General features: G+C 41.4%; 1 protein-coding gene across 3 annotated transcripts; it reads right to left on the reverse strand.

The window, feature by feature from the left end:
• Nucleotides 1–13: 13 nt before the first annotated feature.
• ppp1r9ala (protein phosphatase 1 regulatory subunit 9A-like A) lies at nt 14–24,178 on the reverse strand. Of its 3 annotated transcripts, XM_051958863.1 has the most exons (20): nt 23,974–24,177; nt 21,404–23,481; nt 13,024–13,156; nt 12,639–12,759; nt 12,147–12,251; nt 11,710–11,842; nt 10,719–10,877; nt 10,581–10,634; nt 9,965–10,194; nt 8,952–9,048; nt 8,731–8,857; nt 8,399–8,550; nt 7,426–7,741; nt 7,290–7,347; nt 7,136–7,207; nt 6,029–6,230; nt 5,378–5,422; nt 4,357–4,473; nt 3,292–3,480; nt 14–1,226 (listed from the first exon to the last, which is right to left on the reverse strand). In XM_051958863.1, the coding sequence occupies exons 2-20, from the start codon at nt 23,312–23,314 to the stop codon at nt 1,068–1,070; spliced, it is 4,380 nt and encodes a 1,459-aa protein (XP_051814823.1). In that variant the 5' UTR covers nt 23,315–23,481; nt 23,974–24,177; the 3' UTR covers nt 14–1,067. The 3 variants fall into 3 exon arrangements, with proteins under 3 accessions (XP_051814823.1, XP_051814824.1, XP_051814825.1); XM_051958864.1 differs by lacking the exon at nt 5,378–5,422 and having other exon boundaries at nt 23,974–24,178; XM_051958865.1 differs by lacking the exons at nt 4,357–4,473; nt 5,378–5,422 and having other exon boundaries at nt 23,974–24,178.

Raw genomic sequence — 24,178 nt, forward strand, 5'->3', positions numbered from 1 at the left:
CTGACAAGCCATGTACAGTGAAAATTAGTTTATTGATGCTGTATGTACCAAGAAACGTTTCTCCGATTCAGAGGACACGGAAAACACAGCTTTCTTGCAGTCCAACATGTCGTATTCTATACAGAACATGGCGTCATGCTTGAGAAGGAGAAAAGAAGCACTTGGGTTTGGCTGTGGACTCACTGTTCAGCCTCACATTCATACACGACGCTGCTCCCGACTCACACAAGTCCTTGTCATCGGCTCTTCCTAGTGTCTGATGGATCGGTGAGGTTTAGCGTAGCAGACCTGCATGCCGTGTGCGTTTACATGGAGCATCATGGTACCATCTCAGCGATACGGAGTCCGGGACAGAGCAGCAGCATTCACATCGTCCCTAGTTGATTTGATTTGTTGCTTTTCATTCAGCAGAGACAATGGCCCTAGCTATTCTACTTAGTAGAAACTTTTAGATAGTATAAAATGAACAATGGTATTTAGGTAAAAAAAAAAAAAAAAGATATGCAGTTAATAGGCACATGTATAAAACTTATTTATACATTTAAAACCTTGTCGCCCATTTAAGCTTAAAAGACAAATATAGTGCTTTTATCTGAACTGTACAGTCGCTGTTCCAGCAAATGGTCGAACATGGAAACAGGTTTATCATATTAGCAAAAATATAAAATGCTAAAAAAGCAGTATACATTTGACTTCCATAGGTAAATGTGTGCGTGATCTGCAAGAACTACATCATATCTGAGTGCAGACTTTCATCATTATAGCTTCTAGATTGTTTTTTAGTGGTAAAAAATGTTAGGATATCTTTTTGGTCACATACCCAACGTTTTGACATTCTCAATAATTCATTTACACGATTTAAGCTGAATATTCATAAAGTATTTGGGGGAAAAGAAAAGAAGCAGTACGCACATTAATGACAACTGGCACTTCAGTCAGCACAGGGTTACTCCTGGCAGTCATGTTCTGTTGTGACATGGAGCCAGAAGTTACAGAACAATAGTCTCTCAGGCTCCTTCATGGTGATGAGCTGTATGAGATGTTTGGATCAGAGCAGAGCTGATACCTCAGCAGACGGAGTCAGAAGCCAGTGGAAGTCTCCCACTGCGTCGACCCTCCTTCTCTCTTTTCTCTCTCTGTTTCTCCAGCTTCTCCTGGGCCTTTCTCATGTCCTTCAGCTTTTTCTTGATAGTTGAACGGTCACTTTGACTCGACACACCGAGTGCCTGAAGCAAAATGATGCAGCGGTTTAGGGCTGAATAATGGTAACATATTTTAGGAGCAGTATTATCATGATGAATGAATTAACCTTCACTATCAGTAGTGATAATTACCTAAATACATTATATTGCCAAAAGTATTCGCTCACCCATCCAAATAATCAGAATCAGGTGTTCCAATCACTTCCATGGCCACAGGTGTATAAAATCAAGCACCTGGGCATGCAGACTGCTTTTACAAACATTTGTGAAAGAATGGGTCGCTCTCAGGAGCTCAGAGAATTCCAGCGTGGAACTGTGATAGGATGCCACCTGTGCAACAAATCCAGTCGTGACACTTCCTCACTCCTAAATATTCCACAGTCAACTGTCAGCTGTATTATATTATAAGAAAGTGGAAGTGTGTGGGAACGACATCAACTCAGCCATGAAGTGGTCGGCCATGTAAACTGACAGAGTGGAGTCAGTGGATGCTGAGGCGCATAGTGCCAAGAGGTGGCCAACTTTCTGCAGAGTCAATCGCTACAGACCTTCAAACTTCATGTGGCCTTCAGATTAGCTCAAGAACAGTGCTTCAGCAGAGAGCTTCATGGAATGGGTTTCCATGGCCGAGAATCTGCATCCAAGTCATACATCACCAAGTGCAATGCCAAGCATTGGATGCAGTGGTGTAAAGCACACCACCACTGGACTCTAGAGCAGTGGAGACACCTTCTCTGGAGTGACCAATCGCGCTTCTCCATCTGGAAATCTGATGGACCAGTCTGGGTTTGGCGGTTGACAAGAGAACGATACTTATTGGACTGCATTGTGCCAAGTGTAAAGTTTGGTGGAGGGGGGATTATGGTGTGGGGTTTATTTTTCAGGAGGTGGGCTTGACAACTTAGTTCCAGTGAAAGGAACTCTGAATGCTTCAGCATACCAAGACATTTTGGACAATTCCATGCTCCCAACTTTATGGGAACAGTTTGGAGCTGGCCCCTTCCTCTTCCAACATGACTGTGCAACAGAGCACAAAGCAAGGTCCATAAAGACATGGATTACAGAGTCTGGTGTGGATGAACTTGACTGGCCTACACAGAGTCCTGACCTCAGCCCGATAGAACACCTTTGGGATGAACTAGAGCGGAGACTGAGAGCCAGGCCTTCTCCTCCAACATCAGTGTGTGACCTCACAAATGCGCTTCTGGAAGAATGGTCAAAAATTCCCATAAACGCACTCCTAAACCTTGTGGACAGCCTTCAGAAGAGTTGAAGCTGTTATAGCTGCAAAGGGTGGACCGATGTCATATTGAACCCTATGGATGAGGAATGGGATGTCACTTACCTTCATATGCGAGTCAAGGCAGGTGAGTGAATACTTTTGGTAATATGGTGTATCTGATGAATCAGTCTATAATTATATATTATTGTCAAATAATTTTCTTGAAAACTGCCGAATTTTTTTAATGCCACTCAGAATCAAATTTAATGATTTTTAATGTAATTTATTTTTTGCAAAATCAACGTAATGACTATTAATGCTTTTTGATGCCCTGTAGAAATCCTGTTTAAAGAGTTGAACCAAGCCAGCCCTCTCTAGTCACATGACAGTGGTTAACATGGAAGATTCAACAAACCGTTGTCCTAACTTGTCCTGCTGAAATCACTTCATTTAATTACATTTTAATTTTATAACTATAGCCTAATTTAAGACAGCCTTTTAACCAGCTGTTAAGTATAAAAGTCACAAAAGACTAAATTCTACAAATCCACAAAAATGTGTAGAATTATGAGCGGTCTAGTCCAATATTCTTGTCAAATAATTTCCTATTATTAACATGATTAACATGCCTTTCTACACACGCAGCACAAATATTAGAATGGAAAGCAAAACTGAAGAATCAAAAAGCAAAAACAGTTTGACCACAAGATGGCAGCCACAGGACTGACTGAAGATGGCTTCTTGGCAGCCAGAGTCACTTTTCATATGATGAACATAAACCTTTTATTGTACTATTACTCCTTTTATATCACTGTACATGCACGTCACATTGACTTTGCATGCATAACTTCCTCTTTTCGTTTTTACCTTCAACTTGTCACTGTCCAAGTGCAGCAGCTGCTGGCCGTCCACTCCCTTAGCTGTGAATTCAGGCGTGTATTGGTCCATGTTCATGCCCATCAACCAGTGACAGACCTGCTGATTAGTCCATTCAGAGACTGGCCGGGTCTGCCACAGATACTCTTTTCCTGTGGCTACTGGTTCATCATCCAAAGTCTACAGAGAAGATGGAAAACAAAACCCGATATCAAAATAAACATACTGTTGCGTTACTTAGAGCAGTGCCCTTTTTAAACTTTTTATTAAATTTCTGGAGATTTGTGGCTTTTAGACAGATTGGTGTCATATGGTGTCCTAAAGATTATCACTCATGGGCAGTGCATAGAAAAATCCTAAACATAATCCAGATATTTAGCTGATGCATTCCAGCAATGTTCATCAGCCGTATGGCACCATGGACTATATGTTTGACTGTTATTAGTGCAGATAATGAGATTTTATCGTTCTGTAAGTGGGGAAAATGCTGTGCAGCAATTAAAATTTGGACTGCTGCCTAAACCTAAACAAAAACACACAGCTAAATACAGTACATATCAAACAAACAACACAGACATGTAGAAGTTCTGCTGATACACATTCCTCAAGCCAGCACTGAGAAACAAACAAACAATGACAGCAAAACATCAACGAAATTCTGATGTCAGTGTCTTCATACGTTTTGACTACTCTAGGACAGAAAAACAGCTGGTAAAACATCACTGAGCAGGCAGCAGAGCAGTCGGCATCGTTCTGTGGTCTGCCAAAGCTTGTAAAAGACATGAAGCACGAGCTGACAGCTCTTACACAAGCAAAAGTACAAACTACTAACATCACAGCTGACTTAAGCCACAAGACTTGTTGCAACACAAAACAAAGTCTCATTAACACACACACACACACACATGCAGCTCTTATATTCCCTCTCCATTCATGATTTAAGCTGCGCTATGAAAGAAGGGGAGGCTCAAAGAGCATGTGTGAGAATGCCCCCTTTCAGCCGCACCGAGGCGTCCCACACAGCTTTTGTGACTGTGCAACAAGGAGAGCACTCACCTCGCTGGAAGAGAAGATTAAAGTGTGTGAGCGCCCAGACAGATTGGGTTCAGCAACTAACCCAGAGATGTCTGAACTGGGACTGGCAGGGTTAGAATCATCTATGACTGAAAAACTCTGGAACAAGTGGAAACAAGGAACGCATTTACTAAAGTAACACATCAGCAAACAACAGTTCTTTACTACGAGCAGCACACAAGCACAACGACACAAGTATGGGGGTTAACAGTGGGGCAGTTTCTGTGAGGTCTGATAAATGATTAAAACTTATTACAGTGGCAGCAATCCAAGGCACTGATTATGTGCAAAGATTGCCTGTGATCTTCTTTATATGGCAGGAAGGAAGAAGATCAGCATCTACTATGCAGGACAATATTCAAGCTGTAAAACTAAGGCCAATCCACCACCGCGACTACATCAACAGCTGCTAGACTACAACACTACAACACTACCGAGTCAAATGAAGGCTCTGAAACACACAACATTCAGGTATGGGGTAATGTTTTCACTCAGGCAGGTGCCAGCTGAACTATGTGATAGATTTTAGGCATGATGCAGTCTAAAAGTGAAACCGTGTGCTAAATTGAGAATCAGGGAAATGTTATCCAGACCTGCAGGTTGTTGCTGAGTGTGAGCTCATGTGCAGATTCATTTAAATGCAGTGTGAGTGTCACACTACAAAACAGGTTTCACAGGACAAGTTAGTAACCGAGTAGCAGTTTGTGTTAATTTCACACAGAAATTGGATCAAATTTCTGATTAGCTAGCGTAACGAGCCCTGGAAAATATTTTTTGGCCGTGTTGGTTTCTTCTAATATGAGCCTGAAGGCTTTCTAAGAGTTGATAAAAGGAAAATTACGTAACCGTTTCCTAAAACAGTACCTCATACCCACCACAAAAGAAACAGTGAATTATTTATTGGATGCGACGAAGGTGAGAAATTACAAATTTAGAAGTTTGTTAGTAGTGAACTAATGTGTCATCTAAGATCAAAGGTGATACAAAAACATGTATACTGTACCAAATCTAACGAACGACTGAATAAAGAGGACCAGGAGAGATTTGTCTGTTTAAAGGAAACATGTTTCAGAGAGTTGTATGTTCAGGCAGCACAGCACTGAAAAATACCATATAACACACAGCAAACGAACCAAAATCATTTTCTCAGTAATCCCCTCTTCTCGGTTCAGCCCGTGTCTTGAACTCATTAAAATAGTATCGTGGGAAGAGCAGCCCAACCGCTGTCTGAATGACAGTCAGTCAGGCTTTTCACTGGGAGCATTTGATGTGTCACTACTCGCTAAGTCACCAAAAAGCCACCAACTGCTACGTCTCTCTGATAGCTAACACATGGATCCATTTGTTAAAGCCTGTGCGAAGTGTAGCGTATTTAGGGAACAGGCCCGGAAGCATGAAATCAGTTTTGCATTTTGTGTCAGGTTAGTTTTCTATAATATGATAATGAAGAATAGACACCAGTTTTACAGCTGACCAAGTCGTCAAAGAGGAGAGTTGAGAGACTGAGAGGGATCAGGTTTGTGATGTTGTATTTCAATCTAATTTACATAGAGTAAAATACTACAGAAATCATATGCTATTAAGGCTGTGCTCTGTACAAATTCTCTTTAAATCTAGTATTTACTTCCACATAAATGAACAGAAAGCTTCATACTTTATTCTTACGATCCTGGCTTTGCTCACTGCTGGTCTCATTGGCAGAGTAGGGTAGGCTGCTGCTGGAAGAGGAAGGCTCTCTGTCTCTGTCCTTCTCTTTGTCTCCAAACCAGGAGAAAGGCATACAGGTGGGAATGGAGGTCATTGACTCTGCAGGTGACAGGTTCCCTCCAGATTCCTCCAGTAACTCTGCTGACCCCCTGTTAATTAGGGAAATAGGAAGATACAGTCAGATATGTAGACATATGGATACTGAAGAAGTGATAGGTTGCATAATAAAATGACTCACTGAATGAGAGCCAGATTTAGGAAGAAACAAGAAATCTATTTTAAGACCTGGCAACAAGAAAGAGGAAAGCTATTCCTGCGTAGCTAAATAGAGACCAGTGTGGACAAACGCAGTCCCATTCATACTACAATAGAGATATGCCAGTATGCTACACACATAGCTACATTGCTCCTAAAAGAAAAACACACAGACCCCCAGTGGATGTTTTTGAAAGGCTAGTCAGACAAAGACAGAATTTCTGGAGAATTTACAATTTCTACGGTTGATGGAAAGCCTGTACAAATTGAAGCACCTCCACAGTTTATCAGTGGGACTTCAGTCACAGCTCTTTAAAGGTGTGGATGGCTGAGAGCCTCCTTGTCCGATCTGCTCTCATAACAAGAATTTGTCTTTGAGCGTTGTTTGTCTTCCTGGCACATGTGCATAGAATCCGTGTGGGCAAAAATTTTGTGCTGCAGACGTTCATAGAGGAGTTCATGCTGACTCTCACAGACTTGAGTGGATAACAAAATCAAAATCACCTGTATCCTTGTGGACACGCAGACACAGAAAGCATCAACTGAACTTCTGCAAATACTGTTTATATCCTTGTGAAATTCAGGCCTTATTATGTTATACATTGAGGCAATAAATCTATTTCCATAAACAAACCAGTGAGAATGTTTCCAAATATCTGCATCACATTTAAGCAATATCTGCAGCACTGTAGGAATGAGCAATTCTGACAACAATTGTGTTTAAAAACTATGCGCATAAGTCAACAATCTTGATATTTTTTTAATAAATGTTACGTAAATAAAACTAGCAACAAAATACCTGCTGTCCAAAGATGCCCTCATCGCCTCCTTGTCATGTTTTTTTCCTTTTCCACCAGACTTCCGGAGGCCACTGTTTTGATCAGCAGTAGCATTAGTTCAGTAAGTTAAAAAAAATAGGTGACAACTTCAACACAAATAGTTTGATTACTTACCCAAAGTCTGGAAATCTTCTTTTAGATTTTCCTGCTGATGAAGGCTCATTTAACTCCTCTGTAAGGCAACCATGATTATCAGTAACAATGTCAGACAAAGCCTTGCTATTCCAGATCTCACATGCGCATTGCATACCTTTGAGCTCTTTGCTTTTGCCTTTGGACTCCCTCTTCTTGACATTGCGCATAAACCCAGAGGGGGAATGTGGTGAAGAACTGTGCTTTGGGGGGGACAAAGAGGGACTTCCGCTGCTTTCAACACTGTCTCCTTGTGACGGAGACAAAGACGGGCTGCTGGAAAGCTCTGCCTTATTCCTGGATCCATCTCTAGTCTCACCTGGATCATCTTTCTGTCCGTTCCCAGGATAGCAGACGGGGACTGGGAGGGACAGGCTCTCCTGGATAGACCTCCTCCTCCTGGGAGATTCCTGCTCCTCCTCTTCTTCAGTTTCCTGTAGGCACCAAGCTAATTATTTACAAAGACAATGCAAGGACGGGAAATAAAGTACACAAAGCTCTGCTCCTGAGTTCTAATTAGCTGTTTTCTGCTTCATTGTAATGCATTATTGTTTTGCAGAGACTAAATATTCAAGGATGTTCCCTATTGTGTTTGAGAGTCTGTGGCAATGTTCACACCCTCCTGCATTGTAGGAGAAGTACTGCTTCAAAAGCACAACAGTAGGTCACACCTGCAAACTTGCTTTCCTGGCAGATTTTTATTTTTTTGTAAACATGAAAGAAGGCAGACTATCCAGTGAATGAGGGAGCAGCACAGCCAAATCCCACTCTGTTTACTGTGGTTGGTCTGCATATAAAGTTTCAACAGAAGTCACTAAGTGCTCTGTTCTTGTCTAGATGAGTGGCATTTTGTCACTTTAAAGATGGGCAGTTTGAGCTTTACACTCACCCCAGCCAGCAGAGGCAGATAGCTACCCTGCTTAAGCCTGGTACTTTGTGAACTGGCACGATACAAATAAATCCAAATTGAACTAAATAACATCTAGTCTGAGGAAGGGAACTCTTCAACCCAACTATATGCTCATAAAACCTGGATTTTTTGTACAGCTAATGACGCAATGAAACAGTATCATCAGATGTTGCTGGCTGACCTGAGAATGACCTGAGGCCACAGTGAGGCTCTCCTTCAGTTTGCTTCGCGACGGAGGCTGACGCTTGGCCTTTTGGGCCAGCAGGCCTTTGGCTCTGTGTGCACTGGTGTCTAAGCGCTCAGTCTCAGGGACCAGCTCACTCCAGTCTTGTTCTATAGCAGAGAAAAATGGAATGCACACCAAGTGAGTCATTAGACACCGTATCACATTTTAAATTATTTACAAAGGTTTACTTAAGTTTATGATGTGTACTTATGAATGCTTTATAGCACACACAATAATGGTATAAGGTGTGTACTTCCGTTAGAAATGTAATTTTAGTAACAGTGTACCTTGCAGTGAGTCAACAGACTGTGCGTTGGTAACGGAGTCTTGGCTGCTTCGTCTCTCCTCTGCAGCAGAGTCCTGACCACTCTGACACTCCACGACTGAAGACCCTCTGTACTCCAGGGCAGCTATCTGCGGACAAAACAATCACACTCAGGCTCAATTCAGTGTCTAGCAAGTCTTCTGGTTCATACGAATACGTTTAGTGATTTTCTAAAAATCTTACCCTGTTCTGCAAACTCTCCAGCTGCTCCTTGTACCACTTGTCTTTTTCATCTAGAATTTTTTTCAGTTCCTCCTCTTTTTTCACAAAGTCTATCTCTCTGGGGAGAAACGAGGAAATGCAGTTTCCATTAGGCTTTTACTTGTAAACATGTTTACTTCTATGGGACTACCACTCAACTATTTCATTCTGTTGACATATTCTCTTTAGAAAACCACAAAATAGAAAATTAGATTTTGACTTTAAGTATGAAAAAAAGACTAGTACATATTTAAAATTGCTGCAAATTATTCAATACAAAAACCGTGTATGTCTTTGTCAATGGTTATCTTGATATGTCTCCCATAAAGAAAATGTTGGATCTAGTTTTTAGACTACAGTTTTTCAAAGAGTGACATCAGATTGTTTAAAAGGTGTCCTCAGACTGAGATTTGGACGATTCTAAAAGACTTCTGTTGGGATGCTAACAGTCAATATCGTGAAGTGGCACTGGTTACCTAACCATTTTAAAGTGCTGCAGGGTTTGGCATCAGTATCTAACTCTGAACTCCTTTACTGCTTGTAGGCCTCTCTGGTCTACTGAGAGCACTCCTGTACATTTCTGGTTTCAAATTAAAGTTTAAAGGTGGCCAGGTGCATTTTTATTACTGTTCCCACATCGGACAAGAGTTTTACTTGAATATCTTCAGATAAAAACTGCTTTAAGTCTGAAGAAATGTTACTGAGACTGCATGGCTGCTGCATTCTATCTATCAATTTTATTGCTTTTCAGTGTAATTTGCCTACTGTACCTTTTACATGTAAATAGATATATAATCATTATTCAGATTGTGCTAATATTCTTAATTAAAATATTAATATTATTAATAGCAGTATTTTTAATTTGATGAAAACCCATTTTACATCAACATGTGTTGTTTTGAAATGTACTATGTGAATAAACTTGAGTGGATTCAGCAGCACTAACCCCTTCAACAGTGAAGCATTGTGCACACAGCAACAAACAACAAACTCACTTCTGTTGGTAGTCCTTGAGCAGTTTCTTGGCTTTGTTGTATTTCTTGTCCAGAGTTTCATACTGGGCTTGAGTCTCAGCTAATTGTTCATTCACACTCTTACAGAGACCCTGGGCTTCCAGCCAGTAATTCTCCAACTTGAGGATCTTGTCGTTGCTGTCCTCGATCTTTTGCTCCAGTGCAGACTCCCTGGCTTCCCACAACGATTTGCTCTCTTCTGATGACCTTAGCTGCACAGAGATGGTAAAATGTTACTTTCTGTTGATAAAATGAATTTGTTCACTTGTTACTTGTGTTAATTCGTGATATAAAAAACAAAGGTCACACATTTTGTCTTTTCATTGTGACCCTGTTTTCTTCAACAATCGAAGCAGCATCAAAACAAAGTTTAATCAGAGCTAGAATCACGCTACTGAGCTGAAATGTACAGACTGTTGAAAGGCTTTTCAAACTAATATGAAGTCAGTATCTGAGCAATAATCATCAGTCACTGTAAAGACAAAGAGTTTGCTAAGAAAATAACACAGCAAACAAAATATGCATTCACTATATTGTTTATCCTTTTATGTTGGTATTGTATTTTTGTTGTATTTTACAGGAATATCTTGTCTCATACCTTTTCCTTCAGTTGATTTATTTCAGCTGTGGCAATGCTGTGTTTAAGCTGGAGCTGTTGGGGAAAAAACAACCATAAAACATTTAGTTAAAGTACTGAAGCATGGATTGGAAATTAACTAATATTGATAGGTGATACCTCTTTGAACTTGAAGGCCATCTGAGAGCCGTCCATGTTGGTTGGCATAAACAAAGCCTCTGACATCGGCAGGTCAAACACCTCTACGTTCCGCCCTGGAGAGAAGTTGGACCCTAGAATCCTCTCATCCACTCCGTCGTCCTCCTCATACCGCTCCTCCTGAAATATGATATCACACATGGCATCACACACTGTGAACACTGACACACCCCTCCATGCCCCGGAACATGCTCGGCATACGTCAACAACACTCCCAATGTTCACCACAGTCTGGAAGGAACACTGTAATCAATATACCATATCCAAACATCAGTGGGCTGGTCTACAGGAGACACTGCAGGAGTTGGGCTACACATGTCTGCAGCTTTAAACACAATTAACATGAACAAGATTTTCAGTGAATAACAAGACTATCAACACACCCGCAGAGCCACTACAATCTTTTACAATTTCCTCACTGAAAATTATGAGTTTCTTCATTCGTCTTTGTCTGCTCCAGTAAATCCCCGCTTATATTCTCTGCCCAGTCTATGGCAAAAGCAGAGGCTTGTGGCTGCTTGAACTTCAGAAAGCAAACATTTCACAACTTTGGCAGACAGATGGCGGTTGAATGAACACTTTCCAACACAGCAGAATGGTGACACATGGCTTACTCACGGCCAGCTGCTCATTTCCTGGTTGAGCTGAGTGGGATTGGACTGGGCGTGGCAAAGACGCTAACACTGCGCTCATGTCATATCAGCGTTATCATAATTCAAAGCTGCCAACTTGCAAATACAAATTTTTTTCCCCTTAAAGCTTTGACATATCCAACTCAGTGTTACTGTTTTAGTACACAGTATTTTAACGGCAACTCTGTAATCATTCACATGTCTTGTTTATGTGAATGGGATTCTTTCGTAGCTCTACTTTTGATCCCATATGACATGAATACAGCATTAGGATGAGCAATGACTGAGCCCTCTAAAGTCTTGATGACCAGTTGACTCACCTCCTCTGTTGAGTGTTCATAGGGGTCATCCAGGTGTTGTTGCTGTTGCTGGTTCTTCTCCTGCTCTAGTGTCTCGCTTATGAGGCGGGCTACCTCGCTCTGTGTTCCCGGCTTCTCCCGACCAATCAGGAACCTATTATCAAATTTGTTATGGCACCATTTAATGTAATATTTTACATGTTTCTTTGGGAAAACTATACTGAAGAGTTTCTGTTACGTCTTTCATATCCACTACCAGGAAATGTAAACTTTGGGATGAGTTTCAAAACTGACCTTATCATGTACAAGTGTTTGATTGCCTTATCATAAATACATATTAGACATACTACAATACGTTGTGTTGCCTCTTTCCCCTGCAAAAAAAACCACCTGACATTTCAGAAAATAAAGGACATAGCTACCAGTTTCGAGATCAAGGAGATGGGCTTTGAACTGACCTCACGGTGCCTTTGGTGTTCTTTAGCACTGTAGCAGCAAACAGTTGGGTAACTCCCACAAGACTAATACCATCCACCTCCACTATCTGGTCATTCACCTGTATGCTGCAAAGACAGAAAACTGTTACTACAAGGTAATCATTTCCAATGAAGAGTTATGCACCCCCTCCAGCATAGTAGTAAAGAGACAATTGCCTCAGTGCAGTTGGCAATGAAACAAACCTAATAATTCCTGGAAAACACAAGAAGCGAGACTATTTCCTGTAGTTTCGATGTGAGGATATAAATAAATTGGCTTGTTTGTGTCATGTTTGTCACTTCGCGAATGTGGAATTCCTGGAATTCCTAGCGTGTGACTTCAAAACCAATTGCGGTGCAGTGTATAGTGAGCATTTACAACATTTCTGGTTGCATTAAAAACTTTATGAGTGACTGTTTTGTGACTGAAGTGTCGGGTTGTGCACATGCGGGGGTTACAGCGCTCTAACTCACCGTCCATCTTTTTCAGCTGCTCCTTGCTCTGTGATGGTTTTCACAAAAATGCCAAGTTTTTCCAGACCCTGGTCAGCTCCCACTCCCATTCCTATGATACTGATACCAAGCCCGTTGTCTCCTGGATGTAAAGAAAGTAAGTTCATTAAGCTGCCTGTCTGTGACACTGCTTTCAACACACTGCTGTGAACGCCATCATTCGATTGATGATTTCTTGACATAAACAGCAATGATGCAAAATCAAATTCAGAATCCTAGATTGTTCAAATATCCAAAATGCATCCAAGAGTCTGTAAGATGGCTTCTGGAAGGCAAAACACATTTTACTCTTTACCTCACTCTTCACTGGTTGCTTGATACTCACAGTATGTGATCCTAAACCCACCTTTTTCAATCTCCACAGGAAACACATCCATCTTCTCGACTCTCTTCTCCAGCTCGTACTCTGCCGATGCTGCTACTGGGTCGACATCATCGTTGCGCCGATCATATTCCTCATTAGAGAAGGTACTGAAGACCTGTGTTGGTCAAAATATCAAGTATAAAGGTTCAATACAGTATTTTTTATTATTATGTATTAATTATTGAGGATTAGTAAATATGGACTTTTCATAGACAGCTGCATATCATTTTTGCTTTTGAGTTAATTTTTGTTTCTTTAAAATCTGGATAGGCTGAACAAGGACACATTCTTGATTTGGATGACACTGCACAGGGAGGGAGAATTTCATGCATACTTTGGATCTTTGCTAAGGAAATTAAGGCACCGGCTCACTGATGAAGCACACTTCAACAGTTACTGAGGGGCAGCAGAACCCTTTGATGATGATTTGGGCCACTAAAATAAAATCTGTCATTCATTAAATTTCAGCCCTTTGTCTCACAGTCATTAGCAGAGGACACAAAGCAGCTTAATCTCAAAATGTTTTTCACATTTTTATCATATGTAAATGTCAATGATGCTGAAGAAGAAGATGCATTCCCAAAATATACTGCAGGAATTTCAACACTGTTTGAAGAAGTTGTGAACTTTGCAGGCGGGCTTCACAAAGTGCTGGATGTGTCCCGAAGCCTGTTTTCTGGTTGCAATTATGAGCACGCACATGCACAGCAAATCATGAGCAGCGTGGAAAGTAGGGCACAGCTGTGGAGAGCTAAGCAGCGAAAGCAACACAGATCAATATTTGGAGGTGACAAGTGTTGTCATCAGCGCAGTAAAAAGAAGTAGAAATAAGATCAACATAGAAAAAATAATCCCTTAATTTTCATTCAATGGGTGCCTCTGCTGGCTGATAACACAAAACATCACTCTGTGCAATTTACCTTGAATACCACTGATACTACCAAATATTACAGGCATTCATAATCAACACCCAGGGTCAAGATAAAGTGAGCACCACGGTGCTAGGCATAAAAAAGACAGGATACTACCATCGGTGATAGCACAGTTACTGCGATGTGTATATTTCTCTCTGTATTTAGACAAGGTTATTACCAGGGCTGTAGTAAAGATTATCTTTACTTTTTGTGACTGTGACATTTTTTCTGCTAAAAAACCCCAAAATGAATGAAGAAAACCAGCAAATTCAGTTACTAAAAATACAAAAAGCACTGCTGATGAAGAAAAAATAAGTAGATTAGAGTTTAGCAGACTCCACTGGGGGCTAATGCCTGATTATGGGGATGAGCCCTACAGTGAGTCGGTAACTTAAACCCCCTGCTTGATAATTATAAGCCTTAATCTGGGTGGAGTCATGATCATCACTATGTCAAAAAAAGACATTGTACAAGTGCCCCAACCAAGTGTCCATAACCATTATGCTAATGATTTAGCTAAATTGAGCCTACAAGTCAAGTAGAGTAGCTTTTAGTGAATAGCAGGATTGCTACTATAATTTGATGGCAAAAACTTTGTGTAAAATCTATCTATATTTACTGGGTATACAGACAATTAACCCTCATAATGTCCTCTCAGTTGTCATACATCTTTTGTCCTCTGGAGTCAAAATGACCCCGCATGGTCTGACTGTTAAAGCATACAGTATAAATTGTCAATCAATTCTGCATTATACCTTAAGTCTTACTTCAGTCCAAACCACAACCACAATTTTTTCCCTTCATTTTGGAACTGAGGGCCAAATAAACCTTGATAGATAAAAGTATATGACAGCAAAAGATTTTACCCCAAGGACAACATGAGGGTTAAAACATTTTGTTATTCTCTTGAAACAAAATATTAGAGGTCAATAAATTAATTTTATTTATTATGTCTAAATGGTAAATGGTCTGTATTTATATAGTGCTTTACTATACCTAGAATATGACTATTCAATGGAGGGAATGGTTAAAGAAGATTACGCTTTTATAAATAGAATCTATGAAATACATTTTTGGAATGTATTTTTGATTAAACACTCATCAATCTGCACAATCAAATTTGTTGCCGTCATCAGCATGTTATGACAACTTCAACCCCACAGCCAAGGCCCACATACACAACTGTACACAAAACATGAACTGGCATACTAAGCTTACAAAATAATAAATAGTCTGAAAGCACATCACAATCTGGTGTGCAGTCTTGGATATCAGAAAAATACAAACCCATGTCTGTTACAGGTTTGAGTTGCGCTCCTATTCAGCTCCCACTGTACAGAGTGCAGGAATGCAGTGTGTTTTTACTACAATTAAAAAATATCTCAAACAAGTGGTGACCACAAAAAATGAACAACAACAAAGGATTAGACTCAAACTGATTGAGACATTTACCATGAAACTGAATGATGTAATCAAGTAAACATTTCCACACTGGGCAACAGTCTGAGGTTTAGATCCTGCTGCTTGTCAAGACTTGACGACTCAACCACAAACAATCTCCAGCTCCCCCTGTCTTTCGGTCTCCTCACCATGTAGCCTTTGGAGGAAGTCCAAAGCAGTGCAGAGATAGCAACTTTCCAGAATAACTCACTAAGCTACACTCAGTATGTCAAAGTGAATTACTAATAATTTCAGTTTTACAAAAAACAACAATTATCAGACTCATTCATCAAAATGGAACCATGTTGTGTTATCTGAGATATGTAGTGATTTAGTGCACTTTACAGGTTGGCCACTCATGTAGGGCACCAACCCAAATGAAGGAAGATTAGATACTGGTTGATTATGCACAGTATGGAGTACAGCTCCATAGCTCAGGCAAGAATGCTATTCATGGGGCCTCAATGCTCCGTCAACCCAAACGAGCCCTCCGTTCCAAATCCTCCTTCCTTTCACACTAAAACAAGCTTACTGCCTTTGGTTTAGAATATATAACTCCTTGTTCACTCCCCTACAACCATATATTATTATCCCTTTGGTAGATCAGTTTTATTTTTCCAATACAAAAGCATGGCCTCTGCACAAACTATTTAAGATTACAACTCTATCTGCTAAATTAACCAACAAGCTACTAAAGACATATTTGCCATGCTTGCATTCTAAACTAATGAGGCATATCTTGTGTCAGCTTTAATTTACACAGTTAAAAATGGATTTGCAGAACTGGAGCAGGCAGAAATTTCATTAACAGTAAAAGATGCATTATAATTTGGACTTCGGAGAGTTTAGTAATTGAAGGGTTGAAATGTAGGTTAATAGAGTGTAGGAAGCACCATTGCATCTTGGGCCGTGCTATTAGCCGAGTAGCAGCTTGGCTTCTCCCCCCTGCCTTCCACTGATCTCCCACGTCTGACTTCCCCGTTGCCATGGACTCCTAGCCCTTTTTGAAACAATGTTCTGTTCTTTGCTGAAACCTAATCACTGTCTTCTTTGCAAGAAAGACAGAAATCAATCACTTTATTAGCCTCTCCCTGACAAAAACATCCTTACACACAGCTCACTGTCTTTAGTTATCAAACTAAACACTCATTTATTGTTCAGAATATACTTAGGACAAGTAATGGCTAAAATGAAAACACAAATTGACTAAAAAAATGCACGAAAAATCACACAAGAGAAAAACTAACAATTTCTTCTCAATTTTATACCAAACATGGGATATAATGTGTTTTTAATGCCAGTTTCTTCCCATAAATCATTGCTGTTGTGGTCACTGAAGCTATGGTATGGATCAGTAGATTTTTTTGCCATCATCATATTTCTATTTCTTCTTAAACCCTAGCCTTCCACGAAGTGTGTGGGCTTTTCATCCATCTTTTACAACTGCAGTGGTCTGTATGTGTGCTCAAGTGCACAGATGTACACATGCCCACACCCAGATTGAAACCCTTTCCATCTTTCCCCTCCACACAACAGAATACCAGTGTGGGAAATGAGTCAGCAGCTGTGAGGAAAAGCAAACCAGAGAAATCTCTTGCCAGTGCAAAAACCGAGGGCTGACCACTGGATTGGGGGAGCTCATAATGTAAGCAGGCCTACATAAAGACAACAAATCAAAACATGCTGTGAAAGTCAGCTGTAGCAGGGGTGGCGACCAAGCACAGATCACAGAACAAATTAGGAAAAGGGTACAGGACCCAGTTTTTAGATCCTGAAGACCAGGATAGAGACCAAAACATATCAATTACTTCCTGAGTATGCTCCCAAAATGACTAACCCTTTGTGGAGTTCACTCCTAGTCCACGGTTCACTCTGACTGAATGCAACTGTCGTCACAAAGCTTATCTCTGCCTTCCTTAAACTTCAAAGTGTTAATACACGGACTACAACAGGAAAAGGTGGAGTCAGAAAAGAGCAGAGTGCTATAATGGAATCAAATTTCCAAAAGCAGTTCAAACCAACAGGTTGGACAGGTTTATTTATAAATGGCCCACAAAAGCTACTTTTGTCCTGCAATGGCTGCAAAAACCTTTAACACAATCACTGTTAGCATTCAGTGAAAATACACAGCATCTGCTAATGTGTTTGTCTGTAATCACATAATGAATCTGTTTAAGGAAATCCCAATGAGCCCGAGACTCATCCCATGCCAAGCTGTTTAATGAACAGCATTGAGCCGACTGCATTAGTATTCTACGTCGCCTCGTCAGATAGTCACCCACAAGCCCAGGTGGCTGGAGGGAACTCAGATCCTCTCTGGTGGCTGGATGAGGGTGGAGCCATGGCAGACACATTCCTCAGCAGGAGACCCATCTCAGTTAGGAAATGGAAAGGATAACACTACGGGATGGGTTGGCTGCCGAGGGCTGCATCCAAATATGCAGTGTGCCTCTGTTCTATAATCATGTAAAATACAGATAGGAAACCAGGGGGTTCTGCTCAGCTTAAATTAAGTTTAACTCTACAGAGTATATAAAGAATGGTAAAACCTCTGACTCAACAAAATACACCTTCAATAGTTTGACAGAAACATAACAGAGCATAAAGATACTTGTTTTTTGGCTCCACATTAAACTGTACTAAGCAAAAGCTTTACTGCAGGCAAATGGGAAGCAAAGCCCAACAGCAGGAGGTATACGCATGGACAGAGTAATTATCAACAGTGCAAACAAAGAAAGATGTGCTGAATTCTTTCAGTTCCAACGATGTGTGCAATCTTTAACCACACCCTGTTTGTTTGAGAAAGGACAATGCAGTCATTTGACCAATAACTGTTGGTGGTACATCCTGTAACCTGCAGAGGTGGGGCCAAAGCAGCAGGTGCACATCCTACTTAAAGATTTTTATCTGTTGTTGTTAACTGGTTTTTAACTATCATTCCGAATCTCTTTGTGTGGTATATGCCACACAGAACACATGACAAATTCTTTAGATATACAAGACAACCGCCTTCAAAATGACTATGCAGACATTGTCCCCTCGCAGATAACACACCTACAGCAGGGAGTGTTAGTCATTCAGTAACTACTGGCTTTGTGCTCTACTGTAAAGCTTAGAGAGAAACTTATAAAATGTCAGGCAAAAGTAATCCGAGGTTAAAATGTTTTTCCAGATAAGGGCATGCCTTGGCACACTAATATTAAGGCCTGTGTTTCTTTACAGTTTTTAAGGAAGTAACTTCTTCTCTATAAAAACCAGAGATATAATTTAAAGCAGTGGTGCAATATTTATACTGCTCACACAGCCAGAGGGTATCACAAACTTATATACTGACACAGCAGCAGTGGGAATGCAGCATTTCAATGCCCTACTAAAGTGTGACTCTGTGTTAGAATATATGCAGAGAAATCTTCTTACAAACCACATATAAAAGAGTCACAGTCTCTTTCAACACCGTGAAGTTATTTTATCCATGTTCTTTCTCATACTGCACATTGTAAGCATCAAGAACACACAAAAAAAGCATTTGCCAACCATAAACATTCAATATTTTTGGCCTGACTGACTTAGTTGCTCTCTTCATCCAAGTTTCTCTTTTCAACTCCTGGAACGGTGATGCATGTTGAAATTGGACATCTCCTTGATTTTCACAAAGAGAACCTTTCTTCCACACTGGACACCTCCTCTGTCAAGATGACTCGGGTTACTTAGGGACCAAATCCTGTTGTAAGCCACACGGACAAAGCATTTCCTTCTTCTAGTGCTCTCACTCCTAGTTCAGCTCTGACTAGCAGACTGTGGAGAATGATGTAGTGCTAGCAGGAGGCATTACTTAGCCAGGCCGCAGGTAGAAATGTTGGCTGAGGGGCATCTGTGAGAGCTAACTGTGTTACACCCCCACCACCTAACCTCGACCTCATACTCATAATTTTGGCATATGTTATAACTCTGACAAATCTGTGTTCTTCCCAGCCTGCCCAAAGCATGCACCCATTCACGCAGTTGCATAGAAAAGGCTGAGTGCATTAAAAAAAAAAAAAAAAAAAACGAGCAAGTATTTTGCCCTGAGTTTTGAGGTTGATGTCTGTCTATCTCTGCTTTTAGACAGATTTGCAGTGGACTTGCAGGCAAGATTTTTACTGAACAAAAACATCATCAGCTTGACTAATGTTATGTCCACTTCATCTGTCTTTCCTTTTTCATTTTTTTTAATATTTTATGCGATTAAAAAGTAAATATCTTACAGATGTCAAAATCTGACATTTTATAAGCCAAGTTATAAAACTGTTATTTAAGAAAACAAATTGCATAATTTATATCTACAATGAAAAGAATAATCATAACAGTCATCTTCACTTCGCTATTTCACCCATGCTTTATCCATAGCTTTTACATACTATATGAAAACAGTAGCACTATGCATACTGTGCATGGGATGAACATTACAGACACTGCATCCTGGAACCGGTACTAGGGATTTGCATTCATACAAACACCCTTATTGACAAATACAAGCTAGTATCAGCTTTACCTCTTTTGCAGAAAGTCTTTTCCTCACTGCAGTTCTGAATTGTATGTGAACTGACACAGTGAGGACACAGTCTAGCACGTTGTTGTGATATGTGGCTATAAAACTGCGCTAACTCTGTCATTGCTCTACTATGGCCAGATGAGACACACTGTTGTTTGTGTCCTCTTCAGCCCAGGTCAGCTTCTGGTCCCCTCTCCCAGGACCCCCTGCCAGGATGACTGGGATGGGGAGGGGGATCCACACCCTGAGATAACAGCACATTTTAAGGCCTGGATAAACACCGAGTTGTTCACAAGCAGTGTGGAATGCACCGGAGTGATTTGTTTTCCATGTTTTAGAGAAATGTTGATTAGATATGGCAATGGTCGAATATCAGTGGTGGAAAATATTACTTTGACTCCCACCACACCCCAAAAACACCAGTTGGCAATGTTTACAATGGGGATGAGTGGCAACACCAAAAGGAATTACTGAACTGGAAAACAAAATTGCACAATGTGACGATGCATCAAATATATAATACCATATGGAAAATAAAATTCTAACATTATGCTGTCTTTCCCCCAGATCTTGAAGCCTGGATAATTGTGTACACTTGTTAAATCTTATCTGACGACTATTATGGTATGATGAACATCCCTATCAGAGGTCAGGAGGTGCATAGTTGTGCCAATAGTGACTTTAAAAAAAAAAAATAGTAATAATTATTTAGTTATCCAGCTCAGTGGTAGGACTTCTTCTAGATTCAATGCAGTGTTAATGTTTTCACTGCAGTGTCATGTCTGTATAAATTAATGGATTTGAAAAACCACAATTCTCTGGTGGTGTTGAGATAACCTAGCTGCAGTCTGTGAAATAGATCATATGGGTGACTAAAATCCGTGAATTCCTCGTATGCATGTTAAGACAGAAAAGTCCCTCATGAGCTCAACACTTAATTCGTGATCAGAGGGGGAACCACTGAAAATGAGTAAAAATACCCATCCAGTGCACTGACTCAGAGGTGGTCATGATTTCCCGCTATACAGGCTTAAGTTTCACATGTGTCTAACTCACTGCAGCGCTGCTTCAGCTGTGGCCTTGCTCTCACGGGCTCTTATGCAAAGTCAACATTATTTCCAAAAATATCATCAACAACAGTGCTACTATTCGTCCTCAAACTTCTCCCCTTTTCTCTCACAGGATTAAAGAGACGCCTGCCTCCCTGGTCACAAGCTCAGGTACAGTTTAGATTTTCTGAACTGTGGCGAAACTTGTCTGATGATAACACAGTGCAGCAGCTGTGACGTGTGTGCCCGACTAAAGCATTCATTCTCAGTCTCCACTAATTTGTCTTGTGTCTGCAAGGAAACACCTCGGTCAGACACCCTTGCTGAGTCAGTGAGACAGTGGTTTTTAATGAAGGTACTCTGAAATGTGTTGTAGGTGTTTCATTTAAGCAACAGTGCTTCCCATGTAAACAACAAAACATACTTACCATAATAGGATCTGTGGAGAACTTGATTTTCCTCTTTACGGGAGGCTCATCCTCATCTGACAGTCCAGGGGCCTCATAACAGTCATCATATTCCCTATACATTTGATCTTCCTCATACTCCTCTTCGCCTTCTTCCTCCTCCTCCTCCTCCTCCTCTTCCTCTTCCTCTTCCCTGAGGACCTGGTCCACATCCCTGTCATCCACAAATGCTGCATTCTCGATACCGTACGCTACTGGAGATGCTCGAACTACCTGATCCTCCAGTTCACCATCCTCCTCTGCTGCTTCATCATCTTCATCACGATCATCTTCACCATCCCGGCTCACAACTAAACTCTCTTCTGGTCTCTTGTCTTTCAGCCCAAATTCCTTGTTATCTTCTAGGACCCTATATTCACCCACAGTCTCTGCTATCCTTTGTGCTTCCTTTGTGTCATCTCTCAACATGACCTGAGGAGCAGAGTTCTGTTTTTCTGGTGGAGAGGTACGTTTCAGGTCAGGCTGTAGGTCTTTAGAGTGCTGCATTTTCTGTTCCTCAAACACATTATCTTCGACGCCCTCGTTCTCATCACTCTCAGAGGACTCATTCTGAACCACTACCAGTTCAGCCCGTACCATGCTCACTCCTTTGGAGTCCAGTGATGAGGTCTGGCTGGGTGGCTTGTCGCCAGTAGGACTATGTATCACACTGTTAAAACTTTTGGCATTTTCAGAATATTTGGCCCTGTTAGCATTCTGAATGCCACCAGACGACAGAGGAGGCTGCTTCACATCACTTGGTGGCGGACTTTGTGGTTTGCCTCCATCTCCACCAAGAAATATCCTATTAAATCCTTCACCAGATGACGAGGAGCACTTGTAGCCATGGCTGACTGGGGTTTGCTCAGGTGAGATGGCCTTGTGAGAGGAATCAGCTGCCAAAGAAGTAGACTTGGATGCTGCACTGGGAAGTGGGAATCTAGGTTTAAGCCCAGCACCGGCACCTAAAGACACTGCTCTGTTGTCTTTATTTTTATTAGTGGCATCAGTTATAATTGAAGACTCAGTGGCATCTTTGACAGGAGAAGTGGGTTTGTGTAAGCTGTCCCTTGGTGGAGAGGTAGGCGATAAGTGTTCAATGGAACTGTGTTGTTTAGCAGACACCACTCCTCCTTTTGCCGCAGCTATGTTGCTGTCCTCTGAGTCATTCTCCACTATATAATTCTCCAGTCTCTTTGACATGGGTCCTGCATTCAGTGAAACTCTTGACACATGCTTTTTCTCACCGTCAGCCTTCTCATCTGGTTGACCTTTAACTGCTGATGTAGGAGTTTGCTCTGATTTCATAGTGGTCTCTGAGGATCCTGATACCCTCCTTGTGCTTTTCCCCTCATCAGAAGCACTTCCAAGGGACAAACGATTTACTACTCTGTTTGGAGATTGCTTCTCGGTTGCGGGCTGCTCTTTGATGCCCCGTTCAAAGAGTTTTCTGGTCACAGAAAACTTCTCCGCCAAAGCCACTTTGTCAATCTCAACATCTTCCCCCTTGGGTGTTTTATCTGCAATGAGTGGCTCTGGGCTTGTAGCACTGTTGAAGCTAACTCTGTGGGTGTTGACTGGAAACTGCATCTTTGGTGGGGACACCTGGGACACATCAGACTTTAAAGCCACTTTGACCTCTTGGCTCTCCTGTTGCTGACCATCCATCTGCAGGAATATGTTCTTTATCTTATTCACCCTGGTCCCAAAAGGCCTTCCCCGTGAGTCTTCCCGGGTGTCACTGGATCCATTTGCAAATGTTTTGGAGGCTCCTTCGGATTTGGGCCCATCAAAGGAGCACTTAATGGCGTGAAAGTCAGACTTGTATGCATTTCTGTGAGGAGACGCGCTCCTCAGGGTCCTCTCGCCTCCTTTGCTTTCTGCTTTGATCATTTTGCTTGTTTATGGCTGCAGCCCAATTTTAAAAAGCCGATTTTGGAGAGAGTTAGAGCTTGCTGGTGAACTGTTATCCCCGAAGACTTTACGCAACCGGTGCCATGGGTCCGGCGGAGCTTTTCTGGAGCACTGTTGTCTCAACTAAACACACGGAGTGAAGTCATCTAAAGACAGAAATGCAAATTAAAGGCTATTAATACAGAGGCAGTATTATATCACCATACTTAACGATAAACATTTAAAAACACACACTGGTAACAATTTCTGGATTCAAAACAGCATGGAAGGTAGTTACAGGTGAGTAACTGGTTAAGTACAACTGTTTGCTAGCAACTTGAGAGGTTCACGTTAGTTAGCGTGAGTCGTCTGACTCCTAGCGTAAGCTAACCCAACACTCTTAACCTCAAAAGTAACTTTACTAACCATAAACTACTGTTCTACTTAATTCAACCGGTTAAATCCTATCAGAGTTGCTGGCAACGTCAACCTCAGATAAAAAAGGCGAAACAAAGTCCAGCTTACTGGGCCAATAGTTCAATGAGCCCGAACGTTCGTGTCTCAGTCTCAACAATTCATTGTGGCATTCCGCTGAAAACGCTAACACTGGACCCACACACAACACGGCGCAAAGGTTGACAACTTTCTTAGCCTCTCACCTCCCGGTTGCTTCATCGTGTTAGACACCGAAAGATGGCCCAACGTCCAGGTTTTACAGTCTCAAAGTTGTCCCTTCTTTTCGCTCACCGCCATCATTCCCCGCTCCAGCAGCGTTTTCCTGCCTCCTCTCTGCACTTCCAGACCTGCCGCGGACTGGGCGCGCTCACGGGTCTGGTCTGTGCTCGGCGCGCGGCGTGACCGGCG

Source organism: Acanthochromis polyacanthus, chromosome 14 (assembly GCF_021347895.1).
Source record: "Acanthochromis polyacanthus isolate Apoly-LR-REF ecotype Palm Island chromosome 14, KAUST_Apoly_ChrSc, whole genome shotgun sequence".
NCBI lineage: Eukaryota > Metazoa > Chordata > Actinopteri > Pomacentridae > Acanthochromis > Acanthochromis polyacanthus.